Source organism: Larus michahellis, chromosome 6 (genome assembly GCF_964199755.1).
Source record: "Larus michahellis chromosome 6, bLarMic1.1, whole genome shotgun sequence".
Lineage (NCBI taxonomy): Eukaryota > Metazoa > Chordata > Aves > Charadriiformes > Laridae > Larus > Larus michahellis.
In genome coordinates, this window is record NC_133901.1 from 29393923 (window position 1) to 29421523 (window position 27601).

The following is a 27601-nucleotide window of genomic DNA, read 5'->3' on the forward strand; positions in this document are numbered from 1 at the left end:
AGCATCAGTGACATCAGCTCTTCCAGAATATGAAGCCCTTTCTGAAGCGGCAGAACACCAGCAAAGCCAAAACAGGCTCTGTGCACCTCTGCATGTCCCTGCAATGAGCAATAACAGCAGATTTGTCTATAGAATAGACACATTCAGGCTCATCTCTTGGGAAATCTCACTAAATACTTTCTCACTCCTCCACCAGGCAGAAAAGCACCAGTCCTCCCGGGAAATTTATTACATACTTCTAGAGAAATAGTTAAATAGTTCCTTTAGGAGCCCTTTTAGATCAGATTACAGGAGTACACTTTTCCCTGGAAGGGAGAGAATCCTATGCAAACGACAGCAAATTACTAAGAAAAGTTATGCTTTCGGCTGGAAACACCTGAAAGCATGGAGTTGTGTGTCCTGCTCTAACCGTGCCCTCCCGGCAGCCGGGCGGGTGAGCCGGGAATAAACCCCAGGAAAGGAGGTGGGGAGCGGGATAAAAATCCTCCAACCACAAGGCAGGCGGCAGAGCGCCAGAACGCACGGCTCTGGAAATGGCACGACTGTTGATGTGAAAAGGAAGCCATCACCTTTGCTTCAATTTAAAAGTCATCGTGACAGCTTGAGAGATTGTAACATTTAAGTGACACAGCGACAGCTTGATCCAGTCCAACAATCGCAATTCGCAGACGTGCTCTAAACACAAACCCTGCTTCCCTGGGTGCAAAGCAGCTGCTCGCTTAGGAAAGGCACGTACCAAAGCAGGGGGCTGTAACATTAGAAATGCTCCTCCAGGATGGTCCCTCGGCCAGTTGTTCTGCGTATACCGTGCTCATGAGACTGCACTGGGGCTCCCTCCATCCTTGTGGCACAGAAAGCATCTGAGCAAAGGCGAATGGATGGAAAGAAAAGAAGAATTGGCATCGATGCCGAGTATTCCATTAATTTCAATGGGAGCTACAGGTGCACAGCACTCCAGGGCAATGTAGAACAGCCCCATCCAACTGCAGGTGTTCCAGACACATTAAAAAGAGAATTAGGTGTTCATTAAAATTTACAATATACTTCTAATCCCTTTATACTTAGGTGCTTGTTCTCTTGGCCATGAAGTTATATCTAATGGTACGCTGGGACAAATAATGGCTGTTTTTTGGTTTTGCTTGTCCAATGTCCTGCTTATACAATTTAATGCTGTGGAACAATGCCAGAGGAACAACCCCAGGCACCAACATCTTCCTCGGCAGATGCTGAACGGCCAGTGCTGGCATTTCTTTCGCTGAGGTAGCTCCTTTTAGGTCCCCACAGCACATCCTGGGGGGATTGCTCTGAGCCTCTCTGGAGATGACTTCTCAACGCAGTAGGATTTCTGGCCATTTGCAAGTAGGTCCAAATCCTGGGCATCAGTCAAATCAACAACCAAAAAGGAAATAGTAGAGAATTTGTCCATCAAAAAAAGTCACTAGGCTAAATACTTATTTCCCCCATTACAACTGTAATGCTAAAGCACTGCTGTGACCCTCCCTGGTGCCCAAAGGCTTTATCATCCACAGGCAACATCACAAGAATAATTTTGTTATTGTGATTTTTAACATGACTTTTTCAGTGACCCACAAAGGTAGAGCGGCACAACACACACTTGCCAATGGTCATCACTCCACATATAGTCTAAATGCCTTTAAAAAACAAGTCTGCTCTCTGTAACCAAGCTTATTTCACTGTTTGGGGTTGTCTTAAAACCAAATAAATAAATAAAAAGCTGAAATATTTTCACAGCTGTTGAGCTTCCTCAAGGCATATAATATACTTAAGAAACATTAAGACAGTGACTATCTTGAACGGAGAAACCAGTGGCTACAGAGCTCGCTTTGGAACATCTGCTCCGATTTGCAAGTCCCTTGGATTGCAAAGGAAGCCAGAAAATGAAACCTTCAGTAATGGCTCATTTCCAAGCCTTTATGGACAGATCAGTGGCAGGGCACTGAATTATTTGTAGAGAGAAAGCAGGGCATCCTCAGCTGCTCGCTGTGCACAAAGGCGGTCAGTGACTGCAGGGCAGCCGGGGACGTGGAGGTCTCAGAGGTGGCCCTGCCTGAGCACGCCCGAGATTTCATCTCCCTTGGGGAATGGGAGCTGGTCAAAGGCAACTCCCTGATGATGCAGTATGGCCTCACCTTTCCTCAGCAAATCTTACAGGTTGAAAGGGGCCTCAGGAGGTTGTTCAGTCCAGTCCTCTCCCTTAAGGTAGGACTGACACTGCCTAAGCTGGTCCTGACAGACGTTTGCACAACCAGACCTAAAGCCTCTTCAGTAATCGAGGACGAACCATTTCTCCACGCCATCTTTTTCTGGGGTTACCCATCCCTGCTATAGCAGTGTTACCCTAATGGCTAATCTAAATCTCTTTGGCTGGATTTTAAGTCCCAGACGTTGTGCTTTCCAAAGTAGATGTGCAGAACTTTTCACTCCCTTTTTTTTTGCAGCTGGAAGCAGACAGACCCTGTACAATTAGGAGGCAAGAACACCCATGGGGAAGAGGTTATTTACATAAACAGGATCACAATGTGCATGTGTTTATATATTTATGACTTATAAAAAAATACCGCAATTTTTTTTCTTTTCTAATTAAAACACCCAGTTTGCCCTGCTGCACAATTGCTAAGCAGATTTAAAATGGGGACTTCAGTAGCTATTTTATGGCTAATCAAATGAGTAAATATAATGATCTGCTCCAATTCCCATTCTGATTACACAGGGTAGCTATTTCATTCCCTCGATAAGATCCTTGCACCCAAAAAGAATAGTTTTAATGAGCTTAAGAGCAGAATGTTAGGCTCGATTTCTCTAAAGGGTAATAGAGTGGGAGTGTCTGTATAATTAGCTTTGTTGGGCTCCCTCCCTCACTTTACAATACTTTCTATACAGAGCTTTCACTTTCTCTCCAGGTCCCCATGTTAAAGCAGCAAAATAATGCAGAGCACATTAGATTCATACTGGTTGCACAGAGTAGTTTTGGAAGACACAAAAAGAGCTGGAGAAGTGCTAGTTATTTCAGCCCAAAAGGGCTCAAGTTTTAATTTAGCTTTAGCAATAAAACCACACACGTTCGTGTACATATCTTATTCCTCTCTAATGCATTGAACTCTTAGATGTTTCTCAAAGTTAAGATCCACCAGACTACTATCCCACTGATCAAATCATAGTATAAATCACTAAAGTACACTCAACATTTTCTTCTCTGCATAAAACTGGAAATTAAATTAACAGCACACAATCTATAAAGCGAAACATTAGCTAACACATTTAGAAGAGTCTGATGCTGAATTCCCTTACAGAAAATAAAAGTATTTGATGTACTGATTTTTCACTGTAAGAGACATTTTTTTTTTTTTTTACATAAACTGGAAAAACCATAATATTTTGTGCTTGCAGAAGAATTTTCAGCTGAAGACCTGAAAATCCCTTCTGAAGTCAGACAGCCAGGTGGGATATGCGATTATTACCATCTCTGGTTTACAGATGGGAAACTTACTGCTAGAACAGTTCAAAATCTTACTGAAAATACAAGGGACGTGTCAGAGATCTGGAAGGAAAGGGAAAACAACAGATCCCATTTAGTTCCAAAGTACTGTGGCTGCATCAGACTTCTCCCCAATCAGTCACCGTGTCTCTCTGCTACCACTTTGTATTTGAGAGCATCAAAGTGACCACGGATACTATCTTTGGAAATCATCATGCAAAAAACCTTGGCAAAGAGGTCAAAATCTAGTCAAATTGTTTAATCCTACAACGACTGCCAAAAAAATTTGACAAAACGGGGCACTAGGGAAGTTACTCTGAAAAGAAAGTCACACGGCAGAATCACAGGCTTCACTTCTAACAAACAAAATCCACAGTTAATCCATTGCTTCAGAGTAAATTAACAGCAAACAACAAAGGGAATAACACAGGTCCAGGAGCCACTTCCATTGCTCTCGCATTCAAACTCACTAGTTTGCAGTTAGACACAATACCTGATCAGAAACAAATGGATACTGCACTTAAATTTCTCCAATTGCTCCGAAACAACAAAGTACACCAGGAGTCTTCGGCCTTGAACGGAGGCAGCTAAAGCTCTGAGTGGTACAAACAGGAGGAATGATTGTTCTGTCTCTCCCAGTGCTAGAAAGGAGCAACATGAAACAACTCTAGGGAGACGGAAATGGAGAACACAGAATAGAAGGTGGGTCTGCCCCACCTCTATGGGACTCCTTTGCCATGGGATGCTTTAAATTCCAATAGTTTACACAAGTTCATAAAACAACGGAATAATCTGATGGAGGAAAAAATCCCTGATTGAGTATTACTGAAGATATCATTTTTATCAAGCCAATCTCTGTGAACATCAAATTCTCAGATAAAAGAAAATATTCTGGGGCAGTATTGTTATGAACTGGCATTACTCTTGTTTCTTCCTTTGTCCCATTTACTGGAAAGGACACTGAGCTGGAAGTGACCCAGGATGGACAATCTTAGGTTCTTAATTTCAGGCCTATATACACTGACAATTGACAGAAAGATAATGAAAAGCCAAGGCTTAAATTCCATTTTCTGATCCAGGCAGGTAATTTTTCTAGAAACCAGACTTGTGCTACTTCTCTCTCGGAAAAAAAAAAAGAAGCAGTAGACCAACATTATAATGATTTGGGACAAAATGTACTGTATTGAGTGCACTCAAGATACGACTTCCCTCCAAGCTCAATTGCAGACTATAAGGTCCTACAACATTACAAAAGCATTTATGCGAGTCCAGGCAGCAGGATACCAATGCTTTCATCAAATGAGCCAAGCCAGAGCCGAAGCTGGGTCTTCACGACGGCCAGCATTTAAGATGCTCAAGAAAACTTGGCAGGTTAATAAGGTATTAAAAATCCCCCAAGGAATAGTCTTCCAACAGAGTAAAACTGCAGTCTCTTCTGCAGCCTTCCAGTACCTAAAGGGGCTACAGGCAAGATGGGGAGGAACTCTTTATCAGAGAGTGTAATGATAGGACAAGGGGTAACAGTTTCAAACTGAAAGAGGGGAGCCTTAGATTGGATATTAGGAAGAAATTCTTTACTGTGAGGGTGGTGAGGCAGTGGAACAGGTTGCCCAGGGAGGCTGTGGATGCCTCATACCTGGAAGTGTTCAAGGCCGGGCCGGATGGGGCTTTGAGCAGCCTGGTCTAATGGGAGGTGTCCCTGCCCATGGCAGGGGGTTGGAACTAGATGATCTTTAAGGTCCCTTCCAACCCAAACCATTCTGTGTTTCTATGTGAGAAGTCCAATTAATGGAGAGACAGTCAACAGCATGTGACGGAGCTAGTGCTGGATGCATTTGTATGTCCACACATGACAATGCAATGTCAAGGGAGATGGCAGTCCTGAGCACAAAGCTTTATGGCTTCCCTTATACTGTACCACACCTGTCTGCAGGAAAAAATCTTAGCTGTTAGGCACAACATCCCACCTGGGAAGCCAGTTCCAGCATCTTCACAGAACAAGACGATCTTCTTCACACTTCCACGAGTCATGAGCATACTGCTCCTCAGGGATGTATTAGCAGAATGAGGGACCTGGTCTAGATTTATAGGGAGTTTTTAATCTGTTCAAGCAGAGAACAGCTTGAAAATTGAGAACAGCACCTTGGTAAGTATTTCAAAGACACACAGACACCTGCTTTGGTGTTGGCTGTGCCAGCTTAGCCACGCAGAAAAGCAAATCAGCTGCACAAATTTGCAAGGTTGTGCTCAACAAGCCTTGGAGAGAGACAATTTATCCCAGTCCACCCATGGTGCAGTGACAGAAGAGTGGAGAGAAGAAAGCCTCAGAGGTCCAGATGCAAATACTACAGATCACAAATAGCACAACATTACCTACACATCCCCACTGCACCAGGTACTGAATATTCACCCAAACACCTTACACTGAGCAGGCAGGCAAAGAAATAGATTTATCCCTATTTAACAGAAGGAGAAGTGCAGCCCAGAGACACAAGATGGCTCAGCCAAGGCTACACACCAGCAGGTTGAGAGGTCTGGGAGTCTCAGGGACACATCTACAACACAGGTTTGGGAAGAACTCGCTTCCTTCTCAGGTTCAGGATGGGACTACGTTAAAAGAAAGCCCAGGTTAGTGATAGTCATGCTTCAGACTGGGTATTTCTTTCCTCCCCTCTTTTGGTATAGCCTTACTACCTTCAATAAACTCAGAGGAAACAATTTGAAAAGCTGATGCCAAACATTCCAACCTGACTTTTCCCAGGGCCAAAGCCCCAAATTCCTACCCGGCAAAGCTCTGAATGACAAATCTGAGAGTCCTGCAGAGTGCAGCAAGGAAAGCCCCTTCAGGGCTCAAGCTGCTATTTTACAACAAGAGACATTTTTACCCTAAATTTTTATCTCTTTCATCTTTCCCCATTGCTTGAAATTAAAATAAACATGGACCAGGGCCTAGGATTTTATTTTATCTGTCACATATTGCTATCATTAAACATACTTGAAACGAGTGGGTTCAGTTCAAATAAAACTGCCTCTTCCCTCTCCCTTTCTCAGCTTAACAAACATAAAATAGGAAACTGCACTCCAATACATTCAGAAGCAATACACGTTACATCACGAGTAGATGATCCATCTGGCAGGCTGACATGGTAATAAGTTTGCTTAATTGTCAGGTCAGGCATATTACAGACCCAGTCTGCCAGTCCTTTTATTGCAGCTTTGTACGGGGGAATTTCAACCTCCTTGGACTTCATACGTATAGACGTGGTATGGGAAGTGAATACATCCGCGTGGTAGGAGTGGGCACACATACGGAGTCTCACTCAGAACAAGGAGATTAAATTAAGCAAGGAAATGCTGAAGTCAAATAGCTCTTAGCAGCTGTATACGTTTCAGTCTGGCATAATCACCCAAAGAATACAATGAGATATTTACATTTAATTTATTTGAAACTGGGCTGGGAAAGCACTGATTATAGGGGATAATCCAGCACTGGCTCGTAAGCAAAAGAGCCAGAGATCCTCAGATGTTCCCTCCATTTATACTTTCTAAGTGACCAGCCCATCATTTCGGTTTTAGCTCCATGCAGTTCCCGTCATGCAGACAGTCTTCTGAGATTGTCCATATGTCCTCCTGAGAAATCACTAAGCACACTCAGACAATGATCAAATTCGTCAAATGGCTGTTTTGCCTTTAAAAAGCCCCCAAAACAAAACAAAACCAAACCCTTTTTCCTTCTTTGCCTTTGTACCTTACCTCATCTCCTCTCTTCATTAATGAGCTCAATTCTGAAATGATTTTATTTACAGGAAGACTTTAAGGTGTTCTAAAATACAATTTGTAGGAAAGATGCCAAATACAAATTGTATTCTCTAGACCTGCATGCATTTGTGATTTTACATGAGCACGCACACGTATGTTCAATATAGAAACAGCAGGTGTTCTCTAAAGTTTTATTGCCATTAGTTAGAAATGACCACATTACTCAACAGTGTCAAAGCCAAGTCTTGTCAAAGGCAAGTCTTGCCAAAAAGCTAAAAAGCTTAATGATTTCCAGTGCTAGACAGCTCTGCTTTGGGGTGCTGGCTCCTCTGGGTACCTCCAAAACCTATCAGTGATCTACATTTACACTGAAGAAGCACTTAATGATTGCATCCTCTGCATGGTATCTCCACGGCTTTTTGTGCGAAGCAGAGCGCGCTGCCTTGAGCCCGGTAGCAGCTCTCTGTCACTGGAGCCTCATAAAACCCTGTGACCTTCGTGGCCACCCTGTTCCACAGCCAGATCCCCCATCTTGCACTTTGGACGTTAGGCTCTGATGCAGACTCCAGTCAAAATGTTTCCAGAAATAAACAGAGCTCAATACAATATTAGTACGATCTCCCTGCTGAACTACACAGTGCTCGGAAAATCCCAGCTGAACAACAGTGGCTTATCCATCACTTTTTACAAAACCCTCTTAACTGCACTGATATCTCAATGTAACGCACAGTTGGTCTTTCTATAAACCAGCACAGTAATCAACACCAACACCTTCTCTTCGCTCTTGATAATCATGGCATGAAACTGCACATTCACCCCAGCTTTCTGCCGGAGGGAGACAGAGCTGTGCCTCCGATCTTTCCTGGATTCTCCTTGGATCACAAGTTAATGGTTTTGGAAGAGAGAATCAAGATTGCCTGAGCACCCAGGACGACTGGAGTGATTGCTCGTGTGCAAGACAGCAATTCTTCACGGCTCTGAGCTTCTTGGGACAGCAACGGGCTCTCATCGACTTCTTACAAATCACTCCAGAGGGGGTAACACACCCAGTCTCTTGTCAACCCAAAGATAAACAACAGTGCTAGTTATGACAAGATAGCAAAATCTCTGACCTGGGTTATGCTAACAACCAGATGAGAGGATCGCAACAATCCTATCTATCTTTACACATAATGCCATAAAAGCTGCATAACCTGCCCTTGCTCTCGCTGTACTTCGGCACATGAAACTACTTCTTTCCAAGCAAAGAATTCATTGTAAGACTTCGAATATTTTCCTCGGGCAGGGAGGAATCAGTCTCAGACTGCAAAGACCGGCAGAGATGTTTGTAACAACTGCATCAAAATCTCATTTTTCTGGCCACGTCCATTCTTCGTTTGTTTTTTTTTGTTTGTTTGTTTTTAGATCTGTGAGAGAAGACAGCAATACTCATTGGACCAACGCATTATTGATTTCCCAGAGAAAGAGTAGTTAGTTAGAGTGCTCACTTTCAGCTGTGCAGCAGCATGTTAGGTTTATCTTGCTGTAATATTTTTTTCCATTTCATCCTCTTTTACACACTCACAGAAGTTTCCTGTTCGCTATTGAAACACCATATGGTGATAATATATGCTAACACAGGCACGGTGACACAGTCCACAGGCCTGCTATTGAGCAAAAGATGACAATGTAAGGCTGAGAAAATTTTAAGTACTTCCAAGCCACAATATGTACGTCACCTAATTGCATTTTACTGTGATGCAAAGAAGTCTGAGTCAAGGAAGGAACTTCCTTACAATGAAACTGTAACAGCCTGGAGTAATTTACAGTTATTTGAAGCGCTATAGCAAGGATCTATCAATTCATAGCTTTCAGATACAGGCTGGGTGTGGGATGGGGTTTTTTTTTAGACTAGGCAGCTTTAACATAAAGAAAGAGACAATGCATCTCAGCACCGCAGTCATCTCTCAAAAGGTTCCAGACGGGAAGGCAAAAGGCAATCAATAAGAGAAAATATAGACACAACCCCTTAAACTGTCCACAGATGCATCTGCCTCTTACTTTAATGGTTAACAGTTTTGAACTAGGAACATCTTGCAACAATCCCGAGATATGTTCAGGCTATAAATGTATCATGTTTATTTATGCACTGGTAGCAAGGTCTAACGTAGGAATTGCATGGCCAGCTCTCACTTTTCTGTAGGGCTCTTCTGGATTCTTCCAGGCAGCCCTAGCTGCAATGAGGCTGGGAACAGATCTGCTCTGCCTTCTGACTGTCCAGCAAGAGCTCCGGGGAAGGGTCCGTTCTCCCCGCTAGGACAGGACGGACCAGTGAATGACAACACCATCCCAGAATGTCAACAATGTGTGTCCAAAGCCCTGTTTTAGAACGAGCCGCACGATCTCTCTGTGCCTCATCTCTCCATTTGCAGAAGGGAGAAGAATCAAACGTCTCCTTCCTCTGGGCATTACAAGAATAAACGTATGAAAAGCTGCAAGCGTTTGCGCAAACATGCACCAGTAAGTAACTAAGACAAGCGTGTGAAGGCCATACTTTAAATGCTAGGGCTCCCTAGCATGTTTTAGCCTTCACCTTTTAAACGTATTTAGAAAGTGCGACTGCAGGAGTCAGTTGCCCTCCTCTTTTAAAGAGAGTGACGCAACGGTAAGTCACGTCAGCAGGATCTATGCCTGCCCTTCAACGGTCTCTGGATAGATTCGAGGCAATTTGAAGGCATATCAAGGCAATGCTCTCCTTGCTGCCAGTATAATGCACAAATCACAAACTCGTCATTCCCACTTTGGTGGAAACGGCCTGGGGAAGACGTCCAGCACAGGTCACAGTGGGCGCAAAGCCCCGCGTGATGTATTGCCATGCAGGTGTCTAAGTTGCTGTGCTGTTCCCTTGGCTCCAAACTATTTCCTTTCCCTAACAGGGAGGGAAACACAGCTGGCTCCTAGTGTGCGCATAAGAGAAACAGTCAACACAAAAGGAAGAGAAACCATAAAGAGCAGAGCAAAGGAAGCCTAATTTCCTATGGACTTGTGTCTTGCATCTTGAGCAGACGCTGACCCTTCCTGTTCTCTCCGGTTACCTCTCCTGACCGCCCCCCCTACTTCCCTTCTCCCCCTAGTATTAGCCTTGGCATTTATCTGTGTATGTCAGCCAAACAACCCGTGTTTCAGGTCAGAGATCCTGGTTAAAACGCAGTCTGGAAGAACAGAAGTTCAGGTTGCCTGCAAGACACGCAGCAGGCTGGGAGCTGGCTGTGCCCGTGTGTGGACGGGCCAGTCCACGGGCCAGAGCGAGGACAGCCAGCACCATGCCACAGCTCCTGAGAGACACGGGTCTGCATCCCTCCTCCCCAGCCACTGAGTTGCATACATATACCCCTCTCTTAGACCCACTTAAAAGCGGACGCTGGCCTTAAATAGTATGTGGGGAGGAGACAACTACCAGACACCGATGGGTGCTGGGTGGGAAGAATTAATCAACTACGCTTCCATTTCAAAACGTGCCAGCTATTCCCTTGGCAAGCAGTGTGCAGGAGAGGGGCTGCCGCATGCACGGGGACATCACCAACTTGTGCCATAGGACTAAGTTCAACTTCATATGCTTCCTTCCAATCGAACGCAGGTGGGGAGAACAACTTCCCACTTCTAAACTGCTGGTGAGGTCAGAGAGTGATGATACAGGTTCAGGACACCAGGACATAGACCTGGGGGTTTGAATCTTTCAGGCTCTGTTTGCAAGACAGTGCATCAAGAAGTCTATTGCCTGTAGATCACAAAACTGCAGCTGAGTAGCAAGCAACACAATCCCACAGAAGAAACCTATTGCCCCTGCACACTCCAAGACAGAGGCAGATGCGATTTCCCCACACCTCAGATCCCTCCAAAGCCTCTTGACAGGTAACGTTCCCACGTCCTCTCTGCCCGTCCACTCACATGAGGATAAATTTGTGATGGGGTGCCTATGGTCTGGCTTCAGCTCCTCTGGTGACCCACGCACAAACCAAGTCATCTAATCTCCCAGTGCCTCGGGTCCTCCCTTGCCCATTAAATAGCAAGCACACTTCCGTATTTCACAGGGCTGCTGTCGTGGTGGTAAATCTAATGCCGCTGAAGCACTCAGATGCATCCACCCGTGCAAAAATGCAAGCAGAGACTGCGTCCCAGCGAAACGCAGGTCTCTGCCCCAGAGGTGGCTGCACTTTGCTGGCTGGACACACGGGCAGCTTGTGAACTACGCCAGGTCCCTTTGAGATGAGTGCCAAACCACTGAGACTGCCAAAAACCGAAGGTGGGGAAATGATGACAGGCTTCCTGAGGTGATGGTATACAGCAGCTTGGTCCGATTGCAGGGAAAAAGACAGAAAACAAAACACAACAATAGGTAGAAGGCCTTGAACAGCTTTAGAGAGTAATAGCCCAGCTCTCAACTACTCACAACAAAATAATTGCAAATGCAGAAGCAAAATAGACCAAATTATGAGGTACTATTTGCTTTTTATCACTGTTCCCAAAGTAAATGTTTATCTTTATCTATACACAAATTTGAGATGCCTGCACAGATTTTAAAGTCCAATATATCCAACACAAGTCTTCATCTAAAGCTGTAGCCAAGCACGTAGGCAGAAAACTCAAACGGGTGGAAAAAAGAGAAAGGGGAAAGGGGAAAAGCAAACCTTACTGAGATTTCTGTGAACTTGATTATAGAGCAGAAAAAAGAAACAGCAGGAGTAGTGCTGCTTTATTTTCACTCTGATGATAGTACAAGAGGAAGAAATAATACCCTGCAAAGGTCACTCTTATCCTGTTCATCTGTGACGAGCTGATAATCTGGGATCTCAGAAAACTTTCTTTCAAAATCTTCATGGACGTGCTCTTATCAAAAGGATTAAGGTTTAATACATAGCAGCAGATGCAACCGATTCGAGCATCTGCTAATCAGAGCAGCGTCAGTTTGCCCGCTAGAGCTGATGAGCACAGGAAGGTTTTCCCTTCTTATAGAGAAAGGCCAAATCCAAACATACATGAAATCATCTGCTGGCTACACCTCTCAATTCACATGTCCGTGGCTGAACATCCCTGCCCCGTGCACGCTCCTCTGCATGCAGGCGTGTTGGGGACAGTGTGACAGACGTGCCCTGCTCACAGCCAGCGTGCCCGCAGCGGTGCTCCTAGAAAGCTTCAACCTTGGGACCACCTCAAACACCACCCATGTGGGGTGGGAATGTCACTCTGCCTTTGGAGGTGAACCGCAGGAGGAAATTTTCCTGGACGTAAAGGCTTTGCTTCTCGAGCGCTGGGAGGAACCCACTGAAATTGCTCCAGATGGGATGCTTCCTTTTCTACTTTATATAATCCACCCGGATTTTCCAAACAGCACAGAGCCAGCGCGCAGCAGCCAGAAGCGGGAGAGCAGCTCTCAGAGGCAACATCGTCTTTAAAACAGCCCCATGCCTGTGACTATGGCAAAAATGTCACAGCCCGCTGAGAACAGCCCTCACCAGCAGCCCTGTGGTGAGCCTGCACGAGCCCTCCCATCCTGCTACAGGCATCAGAGCTCATCAGCTCAGCACCGGCTTGGAGTCACTTCTATGAGACACTGTTGTCCCTCTGTGTCCACTTGAGCCATCCAAGTCAGTGGGGAAATGGTGGCAACTCACAGCCTTCACGAAAAGCATTGTGTAGCACGTGTAGCTCTGGAGAAGCTGGATGGTCCTACTAAATGGTCATCAACATTTTAGGATGGACAGAGGATGCTTCTCAGTTTCAGCAGATGGGCTTATTCCTAATGAGCCTTTCTGGCCCACAACCAAAGAGATTAAAAAGCCCAGAAAAACCAAAATGCACTGACCTCAAGGGAACAAATACAGAGAGCCCCTTGCCACTGGGAAAGCACTGCCCAGGTACCATGCCATCCTGCTGGACTCAGAAGCCTATCTGGCACAGCTATGCAGATGCCCACAGATTAGATGTGCTCAGGACAGCAGAAGGAGACCTTGGCACTTTTATTTACCCCAGATATCGTAACTGAAGACAGCAGAAGCTAAGCTATCAATTTCATCCCAAATCACATTGAAAAAGACTCAGCACGATTCTGAACACCTGAAACAGCTGAATCCCACTGAGCCCCGTAATTCAGGAACCACAAACTCTCTGTGTCATATAAATGCTACAGGAGGGGGGAATTCATTCTGAACCGCCCAATTAATCTTAATCTGCTTGTACCTCTACATTTTCTTCCTTAAAAGAAAGAAACACATTCCTGACAACAACCGGGATGCTAGCAAATACTCCACAGACTGCGCTTGCAAAATCCAACCTAACAAGCCAGGCTCGGGCAAATAACATGAACAAGGAAATCAGACTCCAAGCCTGGACTAGCGAATTTGCACAGGCTGTTTTGAATACAGATTCAGTGATCTGTTCTTCACAGATCCTGCATGTCAATCCCACAGACCTAATCAAGAGCAATTTTATAGGGCTTTTTTTGCAACGCTGCAGGAACGGGTTGCTCTTTGCTGAGTAGGAGGCTTTGGTCGTGGTTGGGGATACAGCTCCACGTAAACAAAGATAAAACACCGAACTCTTAGCCATGCGTTCCTGGCGCAGCTATAAGTGGGGCACTAAAATTAGAAATGCACATGGAAGAGTGCCCCTAGGAGTCTCCAGCACCCAACATTTTGCCTTGTTTCGTGGTTTGCCACCCTACAGCTGAAACTGTTCAATGCCGTCCCATCACTCTGCAAGAAAATATGTCCATTGCCTTTTCACTGCTTTTGTTATCCCCAACCGGTTGTCAAAAGAAGTGATGGAATAACAACCAATGCTGTCAAACATTTAAATCCCTTTTAAATTCCAGTAATTAGAAGACATTATTTCCCAGTATGTTTGGAACTTAATGAAAATGTATCACTGATTTTTTTAATTTAATTTTCTTTACTTTTTTTATTGTTCTGCAGCTCACGTTGAGAATGAGCTTCTTTTCCTTCAAAATATCACTCATTTAGGTTGACAGCAGATGTCTAGTACTGAGGGCAATGATACAGAGGCATGGACATAGGTATGAATCCTTAGACACCTTGCCTAACTCTGCCTTCATTTTCCCCATCTGTTAGATGAAAAAAAATATTTTCTTCCTCTTTTTACAACCACATTACCTAAAGGCCTTTAACCCAGACCAAGGTTTCAATCTGCTAGATGCCGTACACATGGGTAAGCAAGAGGCAAATCAGGCTGAAGAGGCTGCCAAGCTAAAAGAACAGAAGAGATGTTGAGAAGAAGCAGAGTAGAAATGCCACGTTCAAGGTCATTTAGCACAGTGGTAGCAGCTGGGAATGAAACAGGTCTCCAGAGTGCCAGCCCAGTCCCCTCTGGATCAAGCTGCCTCTGAGAGCTGTACGCAAGTAGATTTGATCTTGACCCTCAAGGCATGGGTTTTTTGCTATTTAAATACTCCACGAATTTTGGCCACCCAGTTATTTACTTTTAAAAAGGGGCTAATTAGCTTTGGACCAGGTACATCTTACTACCTGGTACACCTCCTACAAAGTCCTATTTTGCCAGACAGAAAATCTGTTGGAAATTTGGGATAAAAGTCAAGAGTTTCAGAAGGTAGGTGTCCAATTCTGGACAAAGCAATCAGCATTCAATACATAATTCACAGCAGGGACAAAAAATCTTGAGCTTTCGTATGCTGCTATTTCCAGTATTTCATTTTCACAGCCTCTGCTGGAAGCCCTTCCTCCAGAGTCACGAAGTTTTCTTGTTTTTAAAAAATGCAAGCATTTATTTTACAGGCTAAAATTTGGCATGGTTTTGTTTTTTGTTTTTTTGCTTAAGGCCTTGCTGCACTCATCTCTTAAGCAAGGATTTAAGCAGAATAGGTTAAAATTGGAGGAAATACCGTTTAATAGAGGAGTCAGATGACCACAACATGCACCAGGCCCCCTAGTCAGGCTTCAGCCAATTTAGGAATAGCTTGTGCTCCCATCCATGGAAGTTACGCACCTAAATACCTTGCCTATACAACCTCCTGTTACTACTGAAATGCACAGTGGCTTCTCTGCCTCTGAGCTTTCCAATGGGTTACTGCAATTTAGAAAGTGTGACATGTAAATAGAAAACACATCGCAGCTACACAAGAGGAGCTCCGTACTTTACCCATCACACTAGCATTTCAAAACTTTACCAAACAGGAGGAAAATATTAATTAGATTTTTTCATCATGCATCTGCAGTTCTTCAAACAATACCTAAGGCAGGCTCATCTATTAACATTCCATTGCAGTCATGGTAATTTTGAGATCATGTTGGTCTCCTCCATTTCAATTCACTGCACCAGAAGGCTGGAACTGGGTGTGCTGGTGAAGGTCACACAGAAACCTCTCAAGGTCAGGTGATGTTTGCTTCTTTATAAAACTCTGGCTCCAGCTGAATTCTTAAAATATGGTCTCTCCCACACCAGATCACATGACAGAGACCATCCTTAGATGCTGCTGTGTTGCAGCTAAAGATGATGCTTTAGTCTCATATTTTCTGCTCTTTTTGATATGTGCAATTTTGAAAGGAAAAACCCTAGCATTTTAATCACTTTTGACTGCTTCTGTGACTCAGTTAGAGAGACTTTCACTTGCAAGTCCCGCGCTCAGCCCCAGTCTGAGGTGATGGTGATCAAAAGCTGCTTCTCATGCGCATGTTGCTGATGGCCAATATGAAGTAAACTATTAATGCCTAGAAAACCTCTGCTGCAGGGGACACTCTCCACAACTGCCTCAAGACAGAGACATGAACTAACCAGAAACGAAGCCTAAGAGAATCTTTCACTTTGAGGTTCAGCAACATCAGGGTTGACAATCGCAGGGGTACCAGACTTGCAGGACCTCCTCCTGCCAAACCTGCTGCTATGGGGAGGAATGATCTTTTCTGCTCCGCAAAGGATCTATGTTGAGAAAATGCTTTTCAGACTTATCACTTCAGAGGAGAGGGCAACACAGCTCTGCAGGACAACAGCATCCTACCCTGAGGCATGGGAAGCAGCCAGCAGGATCGGGGTGACTCCTCTATCGTCACTTTCCAGCTCAGTTGCCTTGAATTAGGCAGGAGCACAGGGTACAAGGAGGGTGCTGCCAACCACAGGTGTAAAATTCCTTCCTTGCCCTCTATTGGCATCAGTCAATTTTAGCTCATGGCAATGTCCTTGTCACCTGCCCAATACACAAAAAATGTTATCAGAGTGATGCCCAGGTAAACAACGCAGGGATGGTGCAGAGAATCATAGAATCATTTTGGTTGGAAGAGACCTTTATGATCATCAAGTCCAACAGTTAACCTAACACTGCCAAGTTACCACTAAACCATGTCCCTCAACACTACATCTACGTAATTTTTAAATACTTTCAGGGATGGTGACTCAACCACTTCCCTGGGCAGCCATACTCATCCATGTCCTCAATAGCAGATCTGCTGGCCAAGGGGAATTGTCCAGGGCTGAGATTGGCTCACCCATTCTCCAAGCATCATGGACTTTCCAAACCTACTGTAGAGGGTACAAATCCCTCTGCTTCGGCGGCAGGGCAGACACATCTCGCTGCAATCTTGAACTTGCAGCAAGGATCAGAAGAGCCTCCCTCTGTGTGAATTTATGCCAACGGGTTGGATATGTTAAATAAACCGCTTGTCATTATCCCGCTATCGCTCCTACTCCAGGGAGAGAGAACTATTTTAGTTTATGTTGCTTTAAAACTATTTTGAAGATAAAATAAAAAAGAGACCTAACAATAAAATTTTTCTTATTCCAGAATAGGAGTATCCCCAAGGGCAAGGTATACCTGTAAAATTATTATAATGCTTTAACCGCATAAGCACAACTGGGAACGTCTTCTCTGAAAACAAGTCGTAACTCTATTTTCCTATCTGCAGCCATTATCCTGATAAATTTGGGAAGGTCAGCTAAGGTGTAATCCAATAAACGTGCTGATGTTCTGACTAAGTACCTCACAATTTGCAGTCTAATCTATTATCCTACTGTAAGACCATCAAATGACTCACCAGTTTTAATACTTAGTACCGATCAAACAAAGGAAAATATCAAAGCGTTACGTTCTAGTTCCACCTTTCAAGGACTTGTTTGAGTACTCTTTAATTACAGAAGGTGATACATTCAACTCAGGCATTTTTTTTTCTAACAGCTATAGTTAGTAGTTGCTGTAGATGTACTTTTCACAGGACATCATTACATTAACCAATAAGTCCTGAGAAGTCTGATAAACTGAACAAAGAAAGTTGGGATTTGGTCCCAGAGGTGATAGCTTCTTCTGCCCACTGGATCGTGCACAGTTATTGTAATGTGCCAGGGAGCAGCAGCATCCCTGGTACAAGACCCCAGGGGACAAGTCCTCAGCGCCCCACTTGAGCTGTGGGTAAAAAGCCACAGGAACGAGCATGTTCACCGAGCAGCACATGTCATCTTGGAGGCTGATGAACTTAAGAAGTCAGATCAAGTCCAAAACTTGGGCTGTGCCTTCCAATGCTCCAGAAACTCAAAATACACCTGCAGAACTTTGCAGTTGACCACTGTGATTTATTTATTTATTAACGCCATAGGTACAAGATAAAGTGAAAAGCAATCTATTCAGAGAATGCCAGATCCCAAAGGAAGAAGAATCAGGGACAGTCAGCAGTACTGTCAGCAAACTGCAAATGCTCAGCGAAGTGGCTACAGAAGTTACGTGTCTCTACGAAGATGCTGGAGCTGACCGCAGGCATTTCCAAGCAAAATGGTGACTACCAATCTCTTCCAGTTAATTCTCGCAGTGTTTTGACACTATAAAGCATTTCCCACTAACAGTGGGCATTTGTATGTGTTTGGCCCATGCAAACAAAATGAACACGGGTTATTTGACAGTGCCTGAGCACTATCACTGTTCAAACTTGTCTCTCTTACCGCACCAACAAAAACCCACTGGGAAAAGAACCAAATTGTATCTGGTTTACGTTGTTGTTCTTTTTGACTGACTGACCCAAATCAGACTATTTTTCCAGGACAAGTTTGCAAGTTTATGCAATAACTGTGTACATGCTGCTAGAATGACAGAAGAGTTTATTGGTAGGGTCCCTGCAGAAGGGATGGGAAGCACACAGGCCACCACACCAGAGCCTCTGCATGCTGATGGATGCTTTCAGAAGTGCACAAATCTGATTTAACTCTGCTTTTGCTAAGTTCATATACTTAAACCAGAGATAAACGAACTCTGATCAGTACTTCAGTTCTGCTCCAAAGGTATCAATTCTCAATTACTTAAAAAGAAAACCAACAATGAAAAGAACAAAAAAAGCCCCAAACTAAAGAGATGGCCTATATGGACAATGGGTTTGCACCACATCACCCAACTTTCCCTTTGGTTCTTTCGACTTTTGGCATTTTATTTAGAGCTGACATTGGTAAGACAAACACAACATATACATACAGCTGCATACATGCCTACAGGCCCATACACGTATAAGAAATGAGACCAGTCATGAGATTAGAAGTGAAGACGCTGCACAACTGGGCACAAACACATCTGGGATGATTTTAGAGATCTCAAGAATTGCCCTTTTTAAAGTGCCACTGGGGTGTCAGCACTTCCCCTGATAAATAGATGACATCTTACCAGAACTTAAATAGCTCCACTCAAGCACTACCTAGATGAGTGACAAAAATTAGCTGAGCTGCTGTCACCCCTGCAGTCCTCGTCTAGACACAGCAGAGTAAGTGCGAATTCCAGTCTGCCTTGCTGGGCTACAGCCACCCTGACAGCTGAGCTACGATCCAAGCCACTTCGTCGCCACTGATTAGATGACAAAAACAAAAGAAAACAACTTGAGACGCAGATATCTGGATCTGTCTGGCAGCGTGACAGATAAAAGTTAACAAAACCAAAAAAACAAGAAGAAAATAAAAGTGTAAAAGTACTTGTGAACTGAGCAGGTTTCAATTCACAAGCTATTGTTGGTGGAAACCAAGGAGAATGAAATGCCATTTTTTGCGAGTATTTTTCTAACAATCTCCGTGGCAATCTAACAATCGGGATCAGAGGCCCTTCGCTTAGAGGTACGGCAGCTTTTGAGCCGGTGCCCCCTTCAGAGCGGCTGCACCCTTCTCCCCATTGACAGCCACATCTGGATGCTATCAGGAGGAGCTGGCATGCCTGCTCGCAACGAATACCAAGCGGTTAGCAAATTGACTCCAGCAGTCGACGCTGGCCACTCTCCCACTCTCTGTTTACGCAATGTGCCACTAACCTGTTGAGTCCGAGGTTTGTAAGGAGAGCTGCTCTCTAGGTCGGCCAGGATGCTGGTCAGAGAGTCGATTTCTGCATCTAAACTGGACCGCCTCTCCTCAAGCGTCTTGCCACCAGGATTCACCTTAAAGAAGAAAGAATTAGTTCCAGTTATTCAAACCACTTGGCCTGGCACATGGTTTCTTACTGTCTTCATAGAGCTGCTACCATGCCCAGCAATAACTCTCGGGTTGCAGGGACAAACATGCTGAAATGCTATAGCTCTCTCCCAGCACCAGCAGCAAGCCTCCATCTCACAGGGATTTAGGCTGCTTTCGGGCTTTTCTTCATGTATTTCCCACAATGGTCCCATTGTGTTAAACTGACTTGGAGCATTACACAATTTGGTGCGCAATCTGCTGCCGAGGTGAGGAGGCAGGACAATCCCTGCTCCCGCAGATGGAGACGATGTATTTTAGAAGGATGCCTGGCTGGGCAGCCAGAGCTGGGGACAGGCTTGGAGGACCTGGATCCTCAGAGCATCTCTTCTGCCACATCCCCATCCCAGGCAAAGCACAAACAGAGCAGAACTGCAAGCCACAGTGGCCAGTGACCGGCCACCTGCACCTATTATTATTTTAAATCAATTGGTGGTAGCTGTACCTGTCTGATTCAACACTTCTTAACAATTTCCATCTAAAAAATGTGCTCCTTCAAGGAGAAGTGAAAAAGTTCAATTCTTTCTCTAGCAGATTCAAGGTGAAGGGCATGATTTGCAATAAGTGGTCACAAAGTAACATAAATAAGGTCCTTGTAAAAAGGGCCATTACTCTGGAAAACCCATGCCCAGAGCAAATACCAACCTACAGCCAGGACCGTTTCTGATTGAATACATTTTGCTTTCTCTCTGCTTTCATAACGGCCCAGCCCCACTCGTACCCAGGCTGGCAGGGACACTCATTTGGAAGGGAAGAGACATGAATTTTCACCACCACCACCCATACCCAAAAGTAAAACCCAGGTCTCAGCACCGCAGGAGAGTACGTGATCCCCGAGCTACTGTTCAAGGGCTGCACTACAATCCCTGCTAGAATAAACGTTTTAAAAGAGGACTCATTCACATACTTTGTTTTTGAAAAATCAACATAGTCCAAAACCTCCTGGGAAGGGCCGCTGTGCTGTACAGCCCAACCCAACAGCGGTACCTCCCAGCAGTGCACAAAGGCAGCACAAGCTAGGAAACATCTTCCTCCTCAATATTTTCAGTGCTTTGGAAATTAGGCAGCTCCGTCGGGAATGAGAAGTTAAGGAAAACCAGCTAAGGATCCCTGTCAGGTGCAATGTAGGTGCCTGGAGCTAGCCCACATTTAGGGCATGCGCAGGAACCAAAGTTCTTGAGTCAAGTGAAATATTACACATTGGAAGTCTTTTCTTAACCTGAGTCATAGTCGGTATTTTTCTTCTGTCCTTCCATGTCTGACTTATCTGCAAATCCCCCAGACAGAGTCTCTCCGCGTACGTGCAACTACAGAGCTCTGTGCAGAAGAGCTCATGCGCAGCTTGACTACTACAACAATAAAAATACTAAAGAATTACATAACAACCCACCTAATTTCAACTCTAAAGCCTGTTCAGACCATACCAGCACCTCCCCACAGACAATTCAGCTCTGTTTGCCTTCACTCTCACCAAGTTACTTCAATTTTTCAAGCCAAAAATTCGCCTTTTCCTTTGGCTCACTGGCTGTTCCAGATAGTTTCTATTTAAATTTCATTTTAGGAGCATTCGATCATTACCTGTTTTACAGAACTCCCCAGTCATCAATCCGACACATAAGTGGCAAGTTGGTCAAAGAGAGACAGACTATGCAAAGCAGGCAGGCTCTGATCTGCCAAGCTTATACGTGCTGAGGCATTCATTAGTTCCTAATGATTATTAAATCTTATTGGATTACAATAAATTTGGCTTGACTAACACGAAAATGGAAGCTCCAATGTGCTTTATGCAAGAACACGTCATTAAAAAGGCTGAGAGTCAGGTTAGAAACTACTTACAAACTCAATCCTTCTTGCTTATTTTTATTATAGAGCCAAAGTTTTTCCATCCAAAGTATTGTTCAAAAAAAGAAATACTTTTCACAGAAATTACCCCAGACCCTTACTCCTGGCTAGCTGTAGGCACCTGGATTTTTAAATCTGCAAAAGTACAATTTCCTTTCCACTATTAGTGCACTTCATGGCTCTTGTTTGGTTTTTCTTTATCCTCCAGTTGTTGGCCTGTAAGTACAGGACAGCCTCAGGCTTCCCAGACACAAAAACTGTGCTTGCTCCACTCCAGAGAATTTTTAAGCCAAGCAGCCAAAAGCCAGCCTGGAAAGGGGAGGAGATGCGAAGGGCACCCAAGGCCCCAACACTTGAGGTGATAAATCAAGCCAATGGCAGACCCAGGAGTAAAACTGGAGCCCAAACACGGCCCGTTTGGTACCCCTTTGGTACCCCAACCCTGGAGAAGAGGGATGGTGGCGGATGAGAAGATAAGCCGATTTCATTTCTGCTTCTTAGCATTTCTGGGCCATATTATTCCCAGGTTCTCATTCCCCAGAACAATTACGCAATAGCTGACTAGCAAATGCTGCAGAACAAGTTGTAAGGTTGTAAAAGTTAAATGTCCTTAGGAAACCTAGAAAAATAAAATAAAATAGCATGGAAACATCTCTACTGATTCTGGGCTCTGAAAAAGATTTATTTATTCAATTAAAACATAATCAACATAGATTAAGAGCCCAATTCTACAAATGCTGGAGCACAATGCAGTATGACAGTGCCAACGAATAATGCTACCGATGTGTGTAAGGGCCTATTGGGACAGGACTGGACTTTAAGCACATTTAAGAAACGGTAATCCTCACAAAGACAGGTTTCTGCTTGCTCTCTCTTCCCCATTTCCACGAATCTTGCATTTTTCTCCTCACAGTGCTCCAGATTCAACCAAGGGATTTGCTGCATATGGGAAGAGGAGAAGAATTTCCAACACTAACTTCAGCAAGAGAGGGTTAAGTTATTTCTCTTCTCATGCTCTTCGTCATGACGTTGCTATAAAAGTTTTATGATATTGCTCTGGAACAAAACCCAAGCACCAGGTCCCAAGGCACAACAGGTTCGCACAGACACGGCTCTGCTCTGAGGAACCCAGACTGGTTAAGCCCACGACCTCGCAGATACAAACACCGGAACCAGAAAGAACTGCTAATTCTATTTCTGTCTGGATTTACGGCGTTGTTGCAGACATGTCACTTGCACGCCCTCCCATTCAGCCAGCAGAATATGGAAAAATGGGTTGAAAAAGAAAAAAGATGCTATCTTTGGCCCAGCCAACGTGAGTTCGACAAAAAGCAAACATAAGCCAACCCAGTCCAACAAATTACTCATGCCAGACACTATACACTCACGTGAACTTCTGCAACGCCTACACTCCTATCGCCTGGCTCAGTTCCTGCTGCGAGGCAAAAGAGAGAAAAACAGCAGAGAGCTTCACTGCTTGGCTTGTTTGTTCGCCCCTGAATTCCTGGTGTGCAGCTCAGAGCAGCTGTGATGGTAATCCACTCCTGAGCCCTGTCAACCCCCTCTGTTCCGATGAAAATTGGCTTTAATTTTGCTAATCCTACCACCCAACATCAGTCAGTGCGACAGGTCCCTGCACATCACCCCAAGGGACGGACGTCTGTTAGAGAACATGCCGTGCAGAGGGCAAGGCAGGACCTGAAAGTTTGCCCTACTGTGCTGGAAAGGCCATAACACTATTCATCAAGCTAGAGGACATAAAAAGCACAATGATTTCCCTACATGCCACCTTTTCCTACAGCGTAGATCACCTCCTCTTATCACATTTTGCAGGTTACAGCAGAGAAACAAGAACACTTCTCGTTTGTCCAAGCCAGCTCCTTGCAATGGGCTCAAAGAGAAGAATCTGGCTCCCAGATGTCCTTCCTAGCTCCTGCTCCAAATTCCTTTCCCTACCCAGAACCAGCCGCCTCTCTTTTATCCTCTGTTTTTCCCTCTTTCCATGCCCTGTCTGCTGCCACACAGTGCTGCAGCCTGGGACAGTCATTAGCCCCTGGAACAAGAGATGGGATGTGGTCTGGGCTGCCAGGTTGGCTTCTGAGCCTCTACGGGAAATCATGTTGATGCCTGGTGGTGTTGCTGTGTCAGGGAAAGACGGAGGGTGACTTTCCAATAGCAACCTCCTGACTTACATGGACAGTGGGTTAGAAGTGACTCCAGAGTCCCAGGGTATATTTTCTTCCAAATCAAGGCAACATCCAAACTCCTGAACGCTTTTAGAGCATCGGGACTATGCTCAACACTCTGCAATTTTCCAGCATCAAGATCCACCTTCTTCCCATCCACCTTAGCCTTGCTCAAGTCTTCTCTGAAGTAGGTTGAGATGAGTGCTTTTCATAAGCGATGTGGTCAGCTCATCCTCTGAGCTGCACCCCAGGAACACAAGCTGTTGTCACTGGGAAATGCAATGCCATTGTATTTGTACAGACACATCCAAGACAGCAGAGCTACAGCCAGACACACAACGTTCCTCCTATCACCAGCTCGCTCTGCTCGCCGTGCTATCACAAGTCACTGATAACCTCGTAACTCGCAAGTGGAAGAATGGAGATGAACACCATGGATATTAAGAAAGGTCGTAGCTAATGACTCGAAACAAATGGTCTGGGGGCCCCCAGTGCCCTCAGCTCTCGGTACATTGGTTTTACTGGGAGCCTGAGGTACTTGGGGAGCTCTCTTTGGGCTGAGACAGGTCAACAGGTTCCCAGTGACAGGATGAGGGGCAATGGGCACAAGTTGGAACATAGGAAGTTCCGTTCAAATACATGGAAAAACTTCTTTTCGGTGAGGGTGACAGAGCACTGGCACAGGCTGCCCAGGGAGGTTGTGGAGTCCCCTTCTCTGGAGGTTTTCAAGACTCGCCTGGATACAGTCCTGAGTGATGTGCTCTGGGCAATCCTGCTTTAGCAGGGGAGTTGGACTAGATGATCTCTAGAGGTCCCTTCCAACTCTGAAGTTTCTGTGATTCTGTGAACAGTGTTTGCATTTACACATCCAGGAATGGGGAGAAGCAGGGAGCAGAAAAACCTTTGCTGCAAAGGCAGACATGGAAAGGAAGGACTAAAGCAACAAGGGGAGTGAGGAAGAGGGGAATCTAGGCAAATCAGGGTTAGATAGTAAATAAAGACTTTCGCCCTGGAAAACTTTATTGTCCTTTCCTCCAGCAAATGCAACTGAGCCACAGATGAGGCAGAAGAGCTGATAAATTCAGCATCCACTGCCTGCTTCCCCCAGGTTGCACCCCCAGCAGCCACCTGCCAGGCTCTGCAGGCTCTCAAAATCCTCGGGTAGGTGCTGAGATGGGAGGAAGAGCAAATGAAGCAGCTCTCCAAAGAAGGAGTTGGCATCTCTCTCTACTCCACGGCCTCAGGCACTGGGCTCAGACAGAGCTGCAGACAGAGAAAGAAGGATGGGGCTCTTATTTGCTATTTTAGCTGGGGGCAAGGCAGGGGAGAGGAGGGAAAGATGTTTGATTTTGATGGCATCCACTATACATACAAGAAGAGACTGTGAGAAATTTTAACCAGGAAGAAGAAAAGTGACTCAGTCTTGATATACTTCAGGCTGGGGTTTGTGTTTAGTTTTTCTTTCTTTTTTTTCTTCCCTTTCTTTGCACTTTCTCCAACAATACCACTGCCAGAGGCAAGATCCTTTTCAGACACACACCCTTGCTACCCCATCTCTCCCGCTGTAGAATTTCCCGGTTTTCTTCCCAAGGTCGCAAAAGCCATCCAAAGCACAAAAAGACACTGCAGTGGCAAAAAGATACACCCTCAAGGGCGTATATCCGGAAAATGAGGCACCTTGAAGATGAGCTGCTGTGTCTATTCTCCCCTGAGCCTAAGGACAAGTACAAACATTTTGTTTCAAATTCCCTAATGTAAATTAAAACAGTCCCAAGAGGCGGCCCCACCAAGCACACACACGGAGGCATGAGCTGACTGCAGCATTCGGGGTAACGGGGGGTCTAAAATGCTTGACTGATGCCTAATCACCGTTCCAGGCACCAAAGAGGGGCTGGAAAAGTAGTCGCACCCTTTAAAAACAGAAAGATTGAGTCTTTTGAAACAAATCCGAAATGATGGAAGATTTCAGCAGATGTGACCGCAGTGATTTCACCAGACGTGATTGTATCAAGGATCTAATAGAAAAGAACTTCCCTGCTGTTCCATCAGGCTGAAGCCAGGCCTGAAATATCCTTTTTAGTCTTTTGATGACATCAAGGATAAAAGCCAAAGGGAAGTTAGGTTTTGATTTATTTTTTCCCCCGTTCTTTCTTTTTTTTTCAGGCACAGAATAGTTTTACCTGGTTTGTGTTGCTGGATATTAGCTGGACCAAAGGAAAACACTTCAAAGTTTGAAGTAGGCTGTTCAAAGGTGCCATTCGGTGTCTCTTGGATGCTGCTGTCATTTAACTGAGCAACATTTCTACAACTCTGTCCACTTTTGAAGATCTCCCCATAAGGAAGCAGGTGGGCTTACCTGGAACGGGACTTAAATGGGGTGGGAGGCGATCGTCCACTAAACACCAGCCTACCTTACTGCCCCAAAAAGGGTCAATAAATGTGCCAAATGTCTTCCCTTGGCAAAGTTCACACCAGCAGCTGTGCCACAGCAAACCATAGGAGACGCAGCAGGGTAAAGGGAACTGTGCTCCTGAGGTCCAAGCTCAGCTCATTCCCAGACCTACGGCGTGGGTCCGGCATAGCCATGGTTCCGCATTCAATTTCTCCACCCATGTAAAATCTAAATATCCTGAGGATTAACTGATCTTATCTCTAAAGCAGCAAGGTGGTGTAAAGAACTGCACGGGCTTACAGCTGGGGCAAAGGAATGAGCGGATGAAGAAAAGTTATTTGCTAAGCACTGCTAGGAGACATCTTGCGAAACCTTAACAACCAATTTATGAACTCACTGTGGTGTAGGAGGCTTTATAAGGACAAATAATAAAAATTAAAAAAACAAACAAACAAAAAACAGAGAAAGCAGATAACAGAAGAAGAAAGCACAAAACTAGAAGGCACCAGCCTCAAAACAAAGAAAAGGGGGTAGGTGTTTCGTCACATAACATGCTGCTAAGCTCCTTCTGCTGCAAGACACGATGGTTGCTGTGAGTTTACACAGACTTCAAAAGCAGCTGGAAAAACACATGGAAGAAAACTCCACCAAGATATTCAATAAATAAAAAATGTTCTGTGCTTCCCCTTTTACATTTTTCTCTGGGCACTCTCTACTGACCATTGCCGATCTGATTTGGCACTCTATCGACATTTACATGAAACCTCCACTCGTGCTTTCTATCCACCAGCTGACACCAGCCAGGAGTCGCTTCTGCCGGTGGGTACATTTCAGTCTCTGCGGGTTAATAACTGACCCTCACCTTAGTGCCAGGGCTTGGACCAACACCTGGAAACCCACTTCCTCCCTCCTTGTAGCCAAGACAACAGAAATCACAGCCAATTGCACTCAGCCTCCTGGGACACATATATGAAAGACAGCAAAGACTTTGTTGCAGTTATGAATCTGTATGACAATAAAGATTTATATTTCCCTCAAGATCACTGGCACCGCTCACATGCAATAGTTAGGAAACATCCTCGTTCCAAGGAGCTTGTTGTCAACTGGATACCAGCCCTGGGAAGGGAAAGCAGGTAGAGGGGTGGGAGCGAGGTGCTGCAACTCGGAGCCACAATCAAGTTCCTTCTGGCCACCAGATGAGGATGTTAATCCACTGGGCCAACACAGCTCCTTAAAGGACGTTTCATTCTCTGTATTTGCTGTCCCAGCCCTGACAAAACATGCCAGAAGACAACAAACCGCCATCCAAGCTCCAGCTGCAATTTCACTGCCGGATGGCCCTGATTTCACATGATCAGAAGGCTGGATCGGAGCCGACGCCATGCTGAGCGCTGTCTCGTGGGCCAGTGGCCCTTCCTCCATCACTGTTTAATAAGCCACTGCCCTCTGCACATCCTG

At 45.0% G+C, this 27601-nt stretch overlaps 1 protein-coding gene across 9 annotated transcripts in view; it reads right to left on the reverse strand.

Annotated features, from left to right (window-relative positions):
- Positions 1-27601, reverse strand: part of LPP (LIM domain containing preferred translocation partner in lipoma) — a 339264-nt gene that overhangs the window by 139835 nt on the left and 171828 nt on the right. For all 9 annotated transcript variants that reach the window (XM_074593072.1, XM_074593076.1, XM_074593073.1 and 6 more), the window contains one exon: positions 19528-19650. In XM_074593072.1, coding sequence (XP_074449173.1) covers positions 19528-19650 — 123 coding nt within the window. The remainder of the gene's footprint in view (positions 1-19527; positions 19651-27601) is intronic.